This window comes from Callionymus lyra, chromosome 15, assembly GCF_982586985.1.
Source record: "Callionymus lyra chromosome 15, fCalLyr1.hap1.1, whole genome shotgun sequence".
NCBI classification, from domain to species: Eukaryota; Metazoa; Chordata; class Actinopteri; order Syngnathiformes; family Callionymidae; genus Callionymus; species Callionymus lyra.
Genome location: NC_141832.1, coordinates 6441317 through 6457642, shown reverse-complemented (window position 1 = coordinate 6457642; position 16326 = coordinate 6441317). Strand labels below are relative to the sequence as shown.

The 16326-nt window shown below is 41.3% G+C and overlaps 2 protein-coding genes across 2 annotated transcripts; both read right to left on the bottom strand.

Moving 5' to 3' along the window:
* Positions 1 to 631: 631 nt before the first annotated feature.
* On the bottom strand, positions 632 to 15794 carry tnnt1 (troponin T type 1 (skeletal, slow)). The gene is made up of 13 exons (XM_087808944.1): positions 15768 to 15794; positions 11496 to 11531; positions 11418 to 11434; positions 11299 to 11361; positions 11105 to 11126; positions 10856 to 10916; positions 10406 to 10522; positions 10265 to 10342; positions 10092 to 10205; positions 3424 to 3533; positions 3163 to 3253; positions 1348 to 1388; positions 632 to 733 (listed from the first exon to the last, which is right to left on the bottom strand). Exons 2-13 carry the CDS (start codon positions 11519 to 11521, stop codon positions 688 to 690), a joined length of 786 nt encoding a protein of 261 aa, XP_087665070.1. The 5' UTR covers positions 11522 to 11531; positions 15768 to 15794; the 3' UTR covers positions 632 to 687.
* On the bottom strand, positions 4775 to 8014 carry LOC148064673 (uncharacterized; the record flags this gene model as incomplete). The annotated part of the gene is made up of 4 exons (XM_087809611.1): positions 4775 to 4793; positions 7251 to 7326; positions 7371 to 7741; positions 7839 to 8014. Coding segments are annotated over 4 exons (642 nt in total), but the record flags the coding sequence as incomplete, so codon positions are not given.
* Positions 15795 to 16326: the final 532 nt, after the last annotated feature.

Below are 16326 nucleotides of genomic sequence, written 5' to 3'. Positions count from 1 at the left end.
AACGATGTGCGAGCGAGTCGCTGGATTATCAGGTCCTGGTGAGTGACGCAGGGACACGTGAGCCAGGACTTCTGTCGGACAGGGAGGTGGAGACTTGATTAACACCAGGACCAGCAGGAGTACGAGGACGACCGGTGAACGGGAAACGTGCCAGTTCAATTCAACAAACCCTGAGTCACAATGACCTTTCAGTTTGACTCACAGCTTTGACTCGTTCCTACGGTAAAGATGAATCGTGAGTTTTGATGAACACATGAGATCAAAATATTCTCGTTTAGATATCAACAAGCCTGGAGTAAACATGCAGTGATGAACTTGTCCACTAGGGGGAGCTCAGTCACACAAGTATGAACGACTCTACTGAATTATTCAATCGGAAAATCAGAGTTGCTTTAATTTAGAAAATCAATAAAAATGTCTAATAAAATAGTCAAGTGTAATGAGTCATCATGTTAGCAACAAGCTGAGTCATCAAAGGATCACCAGACAGGAAGTTGGTCTAACTCATGGATCTGAATCACTGTAGACCTAAGTCTCTCAGACCGTTGACCAGGTTCAACCTTCCTTACGATACAAAGTCTCCTCTGACACACACAGACTTGTGAAGTGATGGAGAAGAAGGAAACAAAGATAGAGTGAAGATGCTTTTATTGTCCACACAGAGAGAAGAAGATTCATCCACAAGAATCACTTCCAGCGACCTCCGACCTTTCCTTTACCGTGAACCTTCTTACTGCAGGAGGACCAGAGGAGACACAGTCAGGGAGGGAGGGAGGAAGGGAGGGAGGGAGGGAGGGAGGAAGGGAGGGAGGGAGGAAGGAAGGAAGGAAGGAAGGAAGGAAGGAAGGAAGGAAGGAAGGAAGGAAGGAAGGAAGGAAGGAAGGAAGGAAGGAAGGAAGGCAGGCAGGGAGGGAGGGAGGGAGGGAAGGAGGGAGTGAGGGAGGAAGTAAGGAAGGAAGGAAGGAAGGAAGGCAGGGAGGGAGGGAGGGAGGGAGGGAGTGAGGAAGGAAGTAAGGAAGTAAGGAAGTGAGGAAGGGAGGAAGGAAGGAAGGCAGGGAGGGAGGGAGGGAGGAAGGAAGGAAAGGAAGGAAGGAAGGAAGGAAGGAAGGAAGGAAGGAAGGAAGGAAGGAAGGGAGGGAGGGAAGGAGGGAGTGAGGGAGGAAGTAAGGAAGGAAGGAAGGAAGGAAGGCAGGGAGGGAGGGAGGGAGGGAGGGAGTGAGGAAGGAAGTAAGGAAGTAAGGAAGTGAGGAAGGGAGGAAGGAAGGAAGGCAGGGAGGGAGGGAGGGAGGGAGGAAGGAAGGAAAGGAGGGAGGGAGGGAGGAAAAAGAAGGTGTAGAAATGACTCACAACTTCTGAGCGTGTTGGATCCGGTTGAGCAGCACAATGATCTGCCGAGAGAGAGAATGTTTGGAAAAGGGGTTTGAAACGAGTCAGAGTTTGTGTTTTAAACGAGTCGGATCTTGTGTTTGAAACGAGTCGGATCTCGTGTTTGAAACGAGTCGGATCTCGTGTTTGAAACGAGTCGGATCTCGTGTTTGAAACGAGTCAGAGTTTGTGTTTGAAACGAGTCAGATCTTGTGTTTTAAACGAGTCAGATCTTGTGTTTTACACGAGTCAGATCTTGTGTTTGAAACGAGTCGGATCTTGTGTTTTACACGAGTCAGATCTTGTGTTTTACACGAGTCAGATCTTGTGTTTTAAACGAGTCAGATCTTGTGTTTTAAACGAGTCAGATCTTGTGTTTTAAACGAGTCAGATCTTGTGTTTGAAACGAGTCGGATCTCGTGTTTGAAACGAGTCAGAGTTTGTGTTTGAAACGAGTCAGATCTTGTGTTTTAAACGAGTCAGATCTTGTGTTTTAAACGAGTCAGATCTTGTGTTTTAAACGAGTCAGATCTTGTGTTTGAAACGAGTCAGATCTTGTGTTTTAAACGAGTCAGATCTTGTGTTTTAAACGAGTCAGATCTTGTGTTTGAAACGAGTCGGATCTTGTGTTTTAAACGAGTCAGATCTTGTGTTTGAAACGAGTCAGATCTTGTGTTTGAAACGAGTCAGATCTTGTGTTTTAAACGAGTCAGATCTTGTGTTTTAAACGAGTCAGATCTTGTGTTTTAAACGAGTCAGATCTTGTGTTTTAAACGAGTCAGATCTTGTGTTTTAAACAAGTCAGATCTTGTGTTTTAAACGAGTCAGATCTTGTGTTTTAAACGAGTCAGATCTTGTGTTTGAAACGAGTCGGATCTTGTGTTTTAAACGAGTCAGATCTTGTGTTTTAAACGAGTCAGATCTTGTGTTTTAAACGAGTCAGATCTTGTGTTTTAAACGAGTCAGATCTTGTGTTTGAAACGAGTCAGATCTTGTGTTTTACACGAGTCAGATCTTGTGTTTTAAACGAGTCAGATCTTGTGTTTTAAACGAGTCAGATCTCGTGTTTTAAACGAGTCGGATCTTGTGTTTTAAACGAGTCAGATCTTGTGTTTTACACGAGTCAGATCTTGTGTTTTAAACGAGTCAGATCTTGTGTTTTAAACGAGTCAGATCTTGTGTTTTACACGAGTCAGATCTTGTGTTTTAAACGAGTCAGATCTTGTGTTTTAAACGAGTCAGATCTTGTGTTTTAAACGAGTCAGATCTTGTGTTTTACACGAGTCAGATCTTGTGTTTTACACGAGTCAGATCTTGTGTTTTACACGAGTCAGATCTTGTGTTTTAAACGAGTCAGATCTTGTGTTTTAAACGAGTCAGATCTTGTGTTTTACAAGAGTCAGATCTTGTGTTTTAAACGAGTCAGATCTTGTGTTTTACACGAGTCAGATCTTGTGTTTTACACGAGTCAGATCTTGTGTTTTACATGAGTCAGATCTTGTGTTTTACACGAGTCAGATCTTGTGTTTTACACGAGTCAGATCTTGTGTTTTAAACGAGTCAGATCTTGTGTTTTAAACGAGTCAGATCTTGTGTTTTAAACGAGTCAGATCTTGTGTTTTACACGAGTCAGATCTTGTGTTTTACACGAGTCAGATCTTGTGTTTTACACGAGTCAGATCTTGTGTTTTACACGAGTCAGATCTTGTGTTTTAAACGAGTCAGATCTTGTGTTTTACACGAGTCAGATCTTGTGTTTTAAACGAGTCGGATCTTGTGTTTTACACGAGTGTTCACCTCATATTTCTGGTGCTTCATGTGCTCCATGTAGTCGAACTTCTCAGACTCCAGCTGGTAGATCCAGTTCCACATCTCCTGCGCTCGTTGTCTAAACCACATGAAACAAATACTAGCGATGGACACGACAGCCACTAGAGGGCAGTGTTGTGATAAACACTATTGACTAATTGTTTTCAATTATTCAGCAAATAAATAAATATTGAAAATAAGTTTAGCGTTTGAAATGTCAAACATACATACAGACGTCTTCAAACTCACTTGAGTGAATCTTCTCTCAAGCTCTCGATGGTCAACGGCTCTCGTCGCTCATTCAGAGTCTTTTTCTTGATCTCTAGACCGGTCAGACGTTTTCCTTTCCTGGTCTCCGCCTGCAGGAGAAAAACAGTTCAGAGCCGTCACTCGACATTATGACTCGTGTCTCGACTCTTCTTTTGACTCTTCTCTTGACTCTTCTCTTGACTCTTCTCTTGACTCTTCTCTTGACTCTTCTTTTGACTCTTCTCTTGACTCTTCTCTTGACTCTTCTTTTGACTCTTCTCTTGACTTTTCTTTTGACTCTTCTTTTGACTCTTCTCTTGACTCTTCTCTTGACTCTTCTCTTGACTTTTCTTTTGACTCTTCTTTTGACTCTTCTCTTGACTCTTCTCTTGACTCTTCTTTTGACTCTTCTCTTGACTCTTCTCTTGACTCTTCTTTTGACTCTTCTCTTGACTCTTCTCTTGACTTTTCTCTTGACTCTTCTTTTGACTCTTCTCTTGACTCTTCTCTTGACTCTTCTCTTGACTTTTCTTTTGACTCTTCTTTTGACTCTTCTCTTGACTCTTCTTTTGACTCTTCTCTATACTCTTCTCTTGACTCTTCTCTAGACTCTTCTTTTGACTCTTCTCTTGACTCTTCTCTTGACTTTTCTTTTGACTCTTCTTTTGACTCTTCTCTTGACTCTTCTCTTGACTCTTCTTTTGACTCTTCTTTTGACTCTTCTCTAGACTCTTCTCTTGACTCTTCTCTTGACTCTTATTTTGACTCTTCTCTTGACTCTTCTCTTGACTCTTCTTTTGACTCTTCTCTTGACTCTTCTCTTGACTTTTCTTTTGACACTTCTTTTGACTCTTCTTTTGACTCTTCTTTTGACTCTTCTTTTGACTCTTCTCTTGACTCTTCTTTTGACTCTTCTCTATACTCTTCTTTTGACTCTTCTCTTGACTCTTCTCTTGACTTTTCTTTTGACTCTTCTCTTGACTCTTCTTTTGACTCTTCTCTTGACTCTTCTCTTGACTTTTCTTTTGACTCTTCTTTTGACTCTTCTTTTGACTCTTCTCTAGACTCTTCTCTAGACTCTTCTCTTGACTCTTCTTTTGACTTTTCTTTTGACTCTTCTCTTGACTCTTCTTTTGACTCTTCTCTCGACTCGACTTGACTCTTCTCTCGAGTCGACTCTTCTCCCGACTCTTCTCTCGACTTGACTCGACTCTTCTCTCGACTTGACTCTTCTCTCGACTCTTCTCCTGACTCTTCTCTCGACTTGACTCTTCTCCCGACTCTTATCTTGACTCGACTCTTCTCCTGACTCTTCTCGCAACTCGACTCAACTCTTCTCCTCACCCTTCTCCTAACTAAACTTCTCTGGACTTTTCCACCGACTCTTCCCTTGACTCGACTCTTCTCTCGACTCTTCCCTTGACTTCTCCCGATTCTTTCCTCGACTCTTCTCACGACTCATCTCTCGACATCTCTCTCAACTCTTCTCCCGACTTGATTCTTCTCTTTATTCTTCTCTCGACTCTTCTTCTGACTCTTCTCTAGACTCTTCTCTTGACTCTTCTCTTGACTCTTCCTTTGACTCTTCTCTAGACTCTTCTCTTGACTCTTCTCTTGACTCTTCTCTAGACTCTTCTCTAGACTCTTCTCTTGACTCTTCTCTAGACTCTTCTCTAGACTCTTCTCTTGACTCTTCTCTAGACTCTTCTCTAGACTCTTCTCTTGACTCTTCTCTAGACTCTTCTCTTGACTCTTCTCTTGACTCTTCTCTTGACTCTTCTCTAGACTCTTCTCTTGACTCTTCTCTAGACTCTTCTCTCGACTCTTCTCTAGACTCTTCCTTTGACTCTTCTCTAGACTCTTCTCTAGACTCTTCTCTAGACTCTTCTCTTGACTCTTCTCTTGACTCTTCTCTTGACTCTTCCTTTGACTCTTCTCTTGACTCTTCTCTAGACTCTTCTCTTGACTCTTCTCTAGACTCTTCTCTTGACCCTTCCTTTGACTCTTCTCTAGACTCTTCTCTTGACTCTTCTCTTGACTCTTCTCTAGACTCTTCTCTAGACTCTTCTCTAGACTCTTCTCTAGACTCTTCTCTTGACTCTTCTCTAGACTCTTCTCTTGACTCTTCTCTTGACTCTTCTCTATACTCTTCTCTAGACTCTTCTCTAGACTCTTCTCTAGACTCTTCTCTAGACTCTTCTCTAGACTCTTCTCTTGACTCTTCTCTATACTCTTCTCTATACTCTTCTCTATACTCTTCTCTATACTCTTCTCTAGACTCTTCTCTAGACTCTTCTCTTGACTCTTCTCTATACTCTTCTCTATACTCTTCTCTATACTCTTCTCTATACTCTTCTCTATACTCTTCTCTTGACTCTTCTCTTGACTCTTCTCTATACTCTTCTCTATACTCTTCTCTAGACTCTTCTCTAGACTCTTCTCTTGACTCTTCTCTATACTCTTCTCTAGACTCTTCTCTAGACTCTTCTCTTGACTCTTCTCTATACTCTTCTCTATACTCTTCTCTATACTCTTCTCTATACTCTTCTCTATACTCTTCTCTTGACTCTTCTCTAGACTCTTCTCTTGACTCTTCTCTTGACTCTTCTCTATACTCTTCTCTATACTCTTCTCTATACTCTTCTCTATACTCTTCTCTAGACTCTTCTCTAGACTCTTCTCTTGACTCTTCTCTATACTCTTCTCTTGACTCTTCTCTATACTCTTCTCTATACTCTTCTCTTGACTCTTCTCTATACTCTTCTCTAGACTCTTCTCTTGACTCTTCTCTATACTCTTCTCTATACTCTTCTCTTGACTCTTCTCTATACTCTTCTCTAGACTCTTCTCTATACTCTTCTCTATACTCTTCTCTATACTCTTCTCTATACTCTTCTCTATACTCTTCTCTTGACTCTTCTCTATACTCTTCTCTAGACTCTTCTCTTGACTCTTCTCTATACTCTTCTCTAGACTCTTCTCTAGACTCTTCTCTTGACTCTTCTCTAGACTCTTCTCTAGACTCTTCTCTTGACTCTTCTCTATACTCTTCTCTATACTCTTCTCTTGACTCTTCTCTTGACTCTTCTCTTGACTCTTCTCTATACTCTTCTCTATACTCTTCTCTTGACTCTTCTCTATACTCTTCTCTAGACTCTTCTCTTGACTCTTCTCTTGACTCTTCTCTATACTCTTCTCTAGACTCTTCTCTAGACTCTTCTCTAGACTCTTCTCTTGACTCTTCTCTAGACTCTTCTCTATACTCTTCTCTTGACTCTTCTCTTGACTCTTCTCTATACTCTTCTCTTGACTCTTCTCTTGACTCTTCTCTATACTCTTCTCTTGACTCTTCTCTATACTCTTCTCTTGACTCTTCTCTATACTCTTCTCTATACTCTTCTCTTGACTCTTCTCTATACTCTTCTCTATACTCTTCTCTAGACTCTTCTCTAGACTCTTCTCTTGACTCTTCTCTATACTCTTCTCTATACTCTTCTCTATACTCTTCTCTATACTCTTCTCTTGACTCTTCTCTATACTCTTCTCTAGACTCTTCTCTCGACTCTTCTCTATACTCTTCTCTATACTCTTCTCTAGACTCTTCTCTAGACTCTTCTCTTGACTCTTCTCTATACTCTTCTCTATACTCTTCTCTTGACTCTTCTCTATACTCTTCTCTTGACTCTTCTCTATACTCTTCTCTAGACTCTTCTCTTGACTCTTCTCTATACTCTTCTCTAGACTCTTCTCTTGACTCTTCTCTATACTCTTCTCTATACTCTTCTCTTGACTCTTCTCTATACTCTTCTCTAGACTCTTCTCTATACTCTTCTCTATACTCTTCTCTTGACTCTTCTCTATACTCTTCTCTAGACTCTTCTCTTGACTCTTCTCTATACTCTTCTCTAGACTCTTCTCTAGACTCTTCTCTTGACTCTTCTCTTGACTCTTCTCTTGACTCTTCTCTATACTCTTCTCTTGACTCTTCTCTATACTCTTCTCTAGACTCTTCTCTAGACTCTTCTCTTGACTCTTCTCTATACTCTTCTCTATACTCTTCTCTTGACTCTTCTCTTGACTCTTCTCTTGACTCTTCTCTATACTCTTCTCTAGACTCTTCTCTTGACTCTTCTCTATACTCTTCTCTAGACTCTTCTCTAGACTCTTCTCTTGACTCTTCTCTAGACTCTTCTCTTGACTCTTCTCTATACTCTTCTCTATACTCTTCTCTTGACTCTTCTCTTGACTCTTCTCTTGACTCTTCTCTTGACTCTTCTCTATACTCTTCTCTATACTCTTCTCTTGACTCTTCTCTATACTCTTCTCTAGACTCTTCTCTTGACTCTTCTCTTGACTCTTCTCTATACTCTTCTCTAGACTCTTCTCTAGACTCTTCTCTAGACTCTTCTCTTGACTCTTCTCTAGACTCTTCTCTATACTCTTCTCTTGACTCTTCTCTTGACTCTTCTCTATACTCTTCTCTTGACTCTTCTCTATACTCTTCTCTTGACTCTTCTCTTGACTCTTCTCTATACTCTTCTCTTGACTCTTCTCTATACTCTTCTCTATACTCTTCTCTAGACTCTTCTCTAGACTCTTCTCTTGACTCTTCTCTATACTCTTCTCTATACTCTTCTCTATACTCTTCTCTATACTCTTCTCTTGACTCTTCTCTATACTCTTCTCTAGACTCTTCTCTTGACTCTTCTCTATACTCTTCTCTATACTCTTCTCTAGACTCTTCTCTAGACTCTTCTCTTGACTCTTCTCTATACTCTTCTCTATACTCTTCTCTATACTCTTCTCTATACTCTTCTCTATACTCTTCTCTATACTCTTCTCTTGACTCTTCTCTATACTCTTCTCTAGACTCTTCTCTAGACTCTTCTCTAGACTCTTCTCTTGACTCTTCTCTATACTCTTCTCTTGACTCTTCTCTATACTCTTCTCTAGACTCTTCTCTTGACTCTTCTCTATACTCTTCTCTAGACTCTTCTCTTGACTCTTCTCTATACTCTTCTCTATACTCTTCTCTTGACTCTTCTCTATACTCTTCTCTAGACTCTTCTCTATACTCTTCTCTATACTCTTCTCTTGACTCTTCTCTATACTCTTCTCTAGACTCTTCTCTTGACTCTTCTCTATACTCTTCTCTAGACGCTTCTCTTGACTCTTCTCTATACTCTTCTCTATACTCTTCTCTTGACTCTTCTCTATACTCTTCTCTAGACTCTTCTCTATACTCTTCTCTTGACTCTTCTCTATACTCTTCTCTAGACGCTTCTCTTGACTCTTCTCTATACTCTTCTCTATACTCTTCTCTTGACTCTTCTCTATACTCTTCTCTAGACTCTTCTCTATACTCTTCTCTAGACTCTTCTCTTGACTCTTCTCTATACTCTTCTCTATACTCTTCTCTAGACTCTTCTCTAGACTCTTCTCTTGACTCTTCTCTAGACTCTTCTCTAGACTCTTCTCTATACTCTTCTCTTGACTCTTCTCTTGACTCTTCTCTTGACTCTTCTCTTGACTCTTCTCTTGACTCTTCTCTATACTCTTCTCTATACTCTTCTCTTGACTCTTCTCTATACTCTTCTCTAGACTCTTCTCTTGACTCTTCTCTATACTCTTCTCTAGACTCTTCTCTAGACTCTTCTCTAGACTCTTCTCTTGACTCTTCTCTAGACTCTTCTCTATACTCTTCTCTTGACTCTTCTCTTGACTCTTCTCTATACTCTTCTCTTGACTCTTCTCTATACTCTTCTCTATACTCTTCTCTATACTCTTCTCTTGACTCTTCTCTATACTCTTCTCTTGACTCTTCTCTATACTCTTCTCTTGACTCTTCTCTATACTCTTCTCTTGACTCTTCTCTTGACTCTTCTCTATACTCTTCTCTTGACTCTTCTCTATACTCTTCTCTATACTCTTCTCTTGACTCTTCTCTATACTCTTCTCTTGACTCTTCTCTTGACTCTTCTCTATACTCTTCTCTATACTCTTCTCTTGACTCTTCTCTTGACTCTTCTCTATACTCTTCTCTTGACTCTTCTCTTGACTCTTCTCTTGACTCTTCTCTATACTCTTCTCTATACTCTTCTCTTGACTCTTCTCTATACTCTTCTCTTGACTCTTCTCTTGACTCTTCTCTATACTCTTCTCTATACTCTTCTCTTGACTCTTCTCTATACTCTTCTCTTGACTCTTCTCTTGACTCTTCTCTATACTCTTCTCTATACTCTTCTCTATACTCTTCTCTTGACTCTTCTCTTGACTCTTCTCTATACTCTTCTCTTGACTCTTCTCTATACTCTTCTCTATACTCTTCTCTTGACTCTTCTCTTGACTCTTCTCTATACTCTTCTCTATACTCTTCTCTAGACTCTTCTCTTGACTCTTCTCTAGACTCTTCTCTTGACTCTTCTCTATACTCTTCTCTATACTCTTCTCTAGACTCTTCTCTTGACTCTTCTCTAGACTCTTCTCTTGACTCTTCTCTAGACTCTTCTCTAGACTCTTCTCTAGACTCTTCTCTAGACTCTTCTCTCGACTCTTATCTCGACTCTTCTCTCGACTCTTCTCTCGACTCTTCTCCTGACCCTTCACTCGACTCTTCTCCCGACTCGACTCTTCTCCTGACTCTTCTCTCGACTCGTCAATCAACTCACCTTCGTCAGGAACCCTCCAAAGTTGGCGCCCATCCCAGAGAGTACTTTCTTCTTCTTGGCTTCATCGTCAGCCTTCTTCTTGGCCTCCTCCTCCTCCTTCCTGTGACGTTCCTCCTGGATGGAGGGAGCAGATGTAAAAGTGCTTCACGCTGGACAAGGAAGGGTTTCCTCACGGTGATCCTGTTCTGCCGGTCCTTCTCCCTCTCCGCCCGGACCCTCTGGATCTCCGCCCGCTCCGAGCGACGGTTGTCCTGTTGAAGGAAGAGATGTTTGTCGTCCGAGACTTCCAGAGCGACCTTGAGACACGAGCGTACGATTCTGTCCTTGAGTCCGATCAGCTCCTCCTCGTCCTTCTTCCTCTGCTCGAAGTGCACGTCGATGAGCGTGTGAAGCTCCAGCAGGTCCTTCTCCATCCGCTTCCTGTGGATGTCCTGAGAGAAGAGTCCACGTGACGCTCACACATTTGAATTGGATTGAAAAAAGTCTTGGAAAAAGTCGGTTTTCTTTGATTGAAATTGATTATTTAATTGAAGCAAATGTTTGTTTTAATTAAACATGTTGTTCGGGATTAAAGAAACTTTTTTTTATTGAAACTACTTATTTATGTATTGATTTAAAAAAAGTAACCTATCAATTGTTTAAAGCAATTTGATTTTTAAAACATAATACTGTTCTATTTAAAAAACGAATTAAATGTATAGTTAAGTGAAAAATAAAATAGGAAATGATTAACAGAAGATAAAGTCATTAAAAATCAAACTAACATCAAAGTCCACTCGATCTCCTTCTGGAATCTTGGGCGGAGCCAGCTGAGGAACCGGAGGTCTGAAGGAAAACCATGTGAAATATTATCAACTTCAAGAACGAGACGTTCTGATTTGCTCCCAAAGTCCAAAACTTCCATAAGTCTAGGTCTAGTTGCAAATGTTTTTATAATGTAGCCATTAACGATGTGTAGATAAACACATGAAAAGATTCAAAGTTTGTATTTGACGAGCAACAAAAGAACTCACTTGGGTTTGGGACGTTCCTCCTCTGCTGAAAGAAACAGAAGCTGTTCATCAAATCTTTCACACATATGTTCCACAGGCTTGTGTTTCATTCATGATCAGCTGTGAATTAACTATAGAACGAAACATTCCAACCAACATGTTCGTGGTGCGTCTGTTACTAATGTCGCCCTCTAGTGGAATCAATCCAGCCTCACCTGTTTCATCCTCCACCGGCTGCTCCTCCTGCTCCTCCTCCTCCTCTTCCTCCACCTCCACCTCTGCAGTCAGACCAGGATGAAGAGACAGTCCATCACATGTTGACCTTTGAACTCACCCTCCTCCTGATGCTCCCTGGAGAAGGAAAGGAAAGAGAAGTTACACATGAACGTTGAGCTGACGACTCTGAACTTACTCGTAGTCGTCTTCTACGTCCGACATGATGATGATGCTGCACAGAAGAAGAGGAAGAGGAAGAGGAAGAAGAAGAAGAGGAAGAAGAAGAAGAGGAAGAGAAAGAAGTAGAAGAAGGGGGAAAGAAAGAAGAGGAAGAAGTAGAAGAAGAGGAAGTAGAAGAAGAAGAAGAGGAAGAAGAGGAAGAGGAAGACGTAGAAGAAGAGGAAAAGGAAGAAGAGGAAGAGGAAGAAGTAGAAGAAGAGGAAAAGGAAGAAGAGGAAGAGGAAGAAGTAGAAGAAGAGGAAAAGGAAGAAGTAGAAGAAGAAGTAGAAGTAGAAGTAGAAGAAGAGGAAGTAGAAGAAGAAGAAGAGGAAGAGAAAGAAGTAGAAGAAGGGGAAAAGGAAGAAGAGGAAGAGGAAGAAGTAGAAGAAGAGGAAGTAGAAGAAGAAGAAGAGGAAGAGGAAGAAGTAGAAGAAGAGGAAAAGGAAGAAGAGGAAGAGGAAGAAGTAGAAGAAGAGGAAAAGGAAGAAGTAGAAGAAGAAGTAGAAGAAGAGGAAAAGGAAGAAGTAGAAGAAGAAGTAGAAGAAGAAGAAGAAGAAGAAGTAGAAGAAGAGGAGAAGAAGAAAAAGAAGAGGAAGAAGTAGAAGTAGAAGTAGAAGTTGAATAAGAAGAAGAAGAAGAGGAAAAGGAAGAGGAAGAAGAAGAAAAGTCACATCAGTTGTTCTTCACATGGAAACCAAGTCAATATTCATGTCATTACACTTGAGCTGTCAATCAAAGTGACAAGAGTCCTAATAAATCAAATCATATACAAAACTATATATAGTTAATTTCATGACAACATATATTGTTGTTGTCCTGAACAACAGTCGCATTAGAACAACAATGAAGTTATCTTTTTTAATTCCATGTTCACATCAAAACAACACAAAACTACGAGAATGATTTAAAAACACACATCATTCAACTTATTCAACACAACAACTACACAAACTAGAGACAGCAACACAACAGTTTCTAAATACAACGAGTCTCTTTGAACGTCTGCCTGCGACCCCGGCTGGCTGCTCACTCCTCATTGTTTCCACATGAGGTGAGAATAACCAGAGATGATTGACGACCTCACACGACCCCCGACCTCTGGCAGGAGGACGAGCGCCGTTCTCTCTTCTGTCGTCGGGTCACAGGTGTCTGTCCCGGTTCCAGGCTCGTGACCTCAGGAGTCCAGTGTCGGCGCCTCAGGACCGCCAGAGTCACTGGAAAGCAGCGCGTCAGGGACGACCAGAGCACGAACCACGAGAGTTACTGGAAAGCAGCGCGTCAGTGACCACCAGAGCACGTACCACGAGAGTTACTGGAAAGCAGCGCGTCAGGGACGACCAGAGCACGGACCACGAGAGTCACTGGAAAGCAGCGCGTCAGGGACGACCAGAGCACGGACCACGAGAGTCACTGGAAAGCAGCGCGTCAGGGACGACCAGAGCACAGACCAGGAGAATAAAACCTCACTCATGGTGCAACTCCCATGATGCTTTGCTACAGCCTGCTCTACTTAGTGATTGATTCATGTTGTTCATTCATAGAAATGAGCGTTAGTCACCACGCGTCATCAATGATCTACACCTCCGAGGCACTCGTTGTACAAACATACAGCTGGAGGAGGAGTGAAGCCATTATTACGTCATAATAGACTCTCGTAACCTCTCGTTCGTCCAGATTTCAGAGCAACTTTATAAAGTAATACGTTGAAAACATGGTCATGATGAGAAGTTAGTGTGTCTTGAGAGTGACAGTGAGTGACAGGCAGTGACAGGAAGTGACAGGTAGTGGCAGTGAGTGACAGTGAGTGACAGGCAGTGACAGGAAGTGTTAGGTAGTGACAGTGAGTGACAGTGAGTGAAAGGTAGTGACAGGAAGTGACAGTGAGTGACAGGGAGTGACAGGTAGTGACAGGTAGTGACAGTGAGTGACAGGGAGTGACAGGTAGTGACAGTGAGTGACAGTGAGTGACAGTGAGTGACAGGCAGGTACAGGAAGTGTTAGGTAGTGACAGTGAGTGACAGTGAGTGAAAGGTAGTGACAGGTAGTGTTAGTGAGTGACAGGTAGCGACAGTGATGTCACTGCAGTAGTGGATGGTTTATTGCCAAATGAAGCCGAGGAGAATCAAACGGGGTTTAAGGTCCAGTTTCAGCAGCAGCCGGACTGATCCAGGATCTATTCAAGGACACGTCTGGTCATAATGGAGTGACAGCGTCTCATTAACATCCAGCAGCTATTGTTTAGTATTTATAGCTTCCAGAGGGAGGAGGAGAACATTCCTGATGGATTTGAGGAATACTATTAATATGTTGCTGCAGAATGAATGTTGATGATGAGAAGAAATAAAAACATTGACGAAATAATGATTGATTTCCATGACAATGTATCGACGTTCAAAAGAACTGAATCTTTTATCATCGTTTTTATGGTTTACATTAAAGCACGTATAATTATTTTTTTAACAATTAACATACAAATATTCACAGTGTTCATGTTTGTGTTGCAACTAAACCTCCGGCCTCTAGATGGCAGCAGTCGTTTCGTCCTCCGCAGCAAAGGGAAGAATGATGACTGAGGACGAGAGGATACAGTGAGTCCAGCAGCTTTTAAAGCTGATGTTTGGACATATTTTGGTTTGAAAACAAATGAAAGTAGTTACGACTTCGTCAAGAGTCATGTGGTCTGTAAATACTACAACACCAGAGTCAAGTACTGGACAATACTACACATATATACTTGTTACTACACTATCACAACACCAGAGTCAAGTACTGGACAATACTACACATATATACTTTTTACTACACTATCACAACACCAGACTCAAGTACTGGACAATACTACACATATATACTTTTTACTACACTATCACAACACCAGAGTCAAGTACTGGACAATACTACACATATATACTTTTTACTACACTATCACAACACCAGACTCAAGTACTGGACAATACTACACATATATACTTGTTACTACACTATCACTACACCAGAGTCAAGTACTGGACAATACTACACATATATACTTGTTACTACACTATCACTATACATCACTATATATATATCACTGTATATTGTGACACGTATCAACAAATTACAAGTTTTTGGGTCTAAAGCTAATAAAGATGTTGTGAGTTCATCTTCAGCTAAAAGCGTCTCTGGAACAAAATAAACCAGGACAAAGCAACTGCAGGATCTTGGGAACACGTGACGGGAGAACTTTCCTCTGGATCAGTCAAGCATATGGTCGTCATGGTCGGAGGGTTGGGGGGAAGCCAAGGGCTCGGCGGGGGATCATCCGTGACCAGAGAACAGCCTCGTTGGACACGAACACTAACCACAATTCCACTCTCGTCCAAGATTCCCAACATGGACCTTCAGACATCTTCAGTGACCAGGGTCAGAGTTCATCTTCAGTGACCAGGGTCAGAGTTCACCTGCAGTCCTCAGGTGCTAGCAGTTAGCATAGCTAGCTAAACATGCTACAATCTTGACAAACACAATCTTCCTCATGGACTTATTTGTCGAAGTGACTCAGAACGCAGCAGTAATTTACACATGAAGTCAAAAGAATGAAAGCATTTAAGTCTTAGTTCAAGTGAAAACTAATAGTTGCTTTGATGTACCTTCACGATTTTAGGTGTTTTAAGGTGTAAATGGGACTTTAAATTACTTGTAAACATGAATAAAAATGTCAATAAGGCGACATTATTATTAATATAATTGTTATAAGAAACATTTTCTCTCCTCATTGGCAAAACAATGCAGCAACACACACATGAACACACACAGGAACACACACATGAACACACAGAGTAACACACACATGAATTGTTAGATTTAAATTATTATACACTCATATCATCATCAATCATATACGCCATACTTAAAGTAAGCTTGGATCAGAATTAAAGTTACGAAACCGGTAATTTAAAACATCTGTTTATCTGCACGGAAGAGAAAATAACCCCCACCGAGAACATTTGAGTGATTAGATTACAAGAAAACAAATTAGGATGTCTCTCTACGGGGGATCGTGACACAGGGAACTTGAAAGAACCATTTGGCCGGAAAGGACGACCCCCTGGGCGGGAAATTTGCCTTAAATATAGAGATGTTTCTACAGCTTGGGACCTTTTCTCCCGGGACTATTGACCTGTACAGCCGCAACACACACATGAACACACACATGAACACACACCTGAACACGTCCGTCCTAGAGGAGAAAAGCAGGAAACAGACGTACCTGTGTGGAGGTGTGAGATCAGCTGACCTGCAACAGAAGAAGAAGAGAGTGTGAGTCCAGCAGGATGACGACACTTTTATACTGTGAGAGAGAATTTCTCGGTGTTTGAATAAACACGACAAGAATAACTGTGAGTGTGTGTGTGTGTGTGTGTGTGTGTGTGTGTGGATTAACCAGAGGCTCGATGAGCAGCTCAGGGTTGAACAGAGGGATGACCTCAGTGGACAAATGGAGGAGCAGGTGGAGCAGGAATGACGGACGAGGATCACACAACATTTGTCGCTCGAGTTCAAGCCACAGTTTGACAAGTGAGTCAAACCCTCGTCTTTTCAGTGTCAACATTCGGGCGAACAAGGAGAAGCAATCGATCCGTCTGGTCACAGGAAGTCGGAGTATCCATGGCAACAGGGATCGATTGCTATTTACATTTAAATGTTTAACATTGATTTTCTTTTACAATCAATTGTTTACGCTGAATATTTTCTTTAGCTCATTTACATATTGAATTGAAAAAGAAAACTGCGAGAACAAGTAGTTACGAATTTAAAAATATTTAATT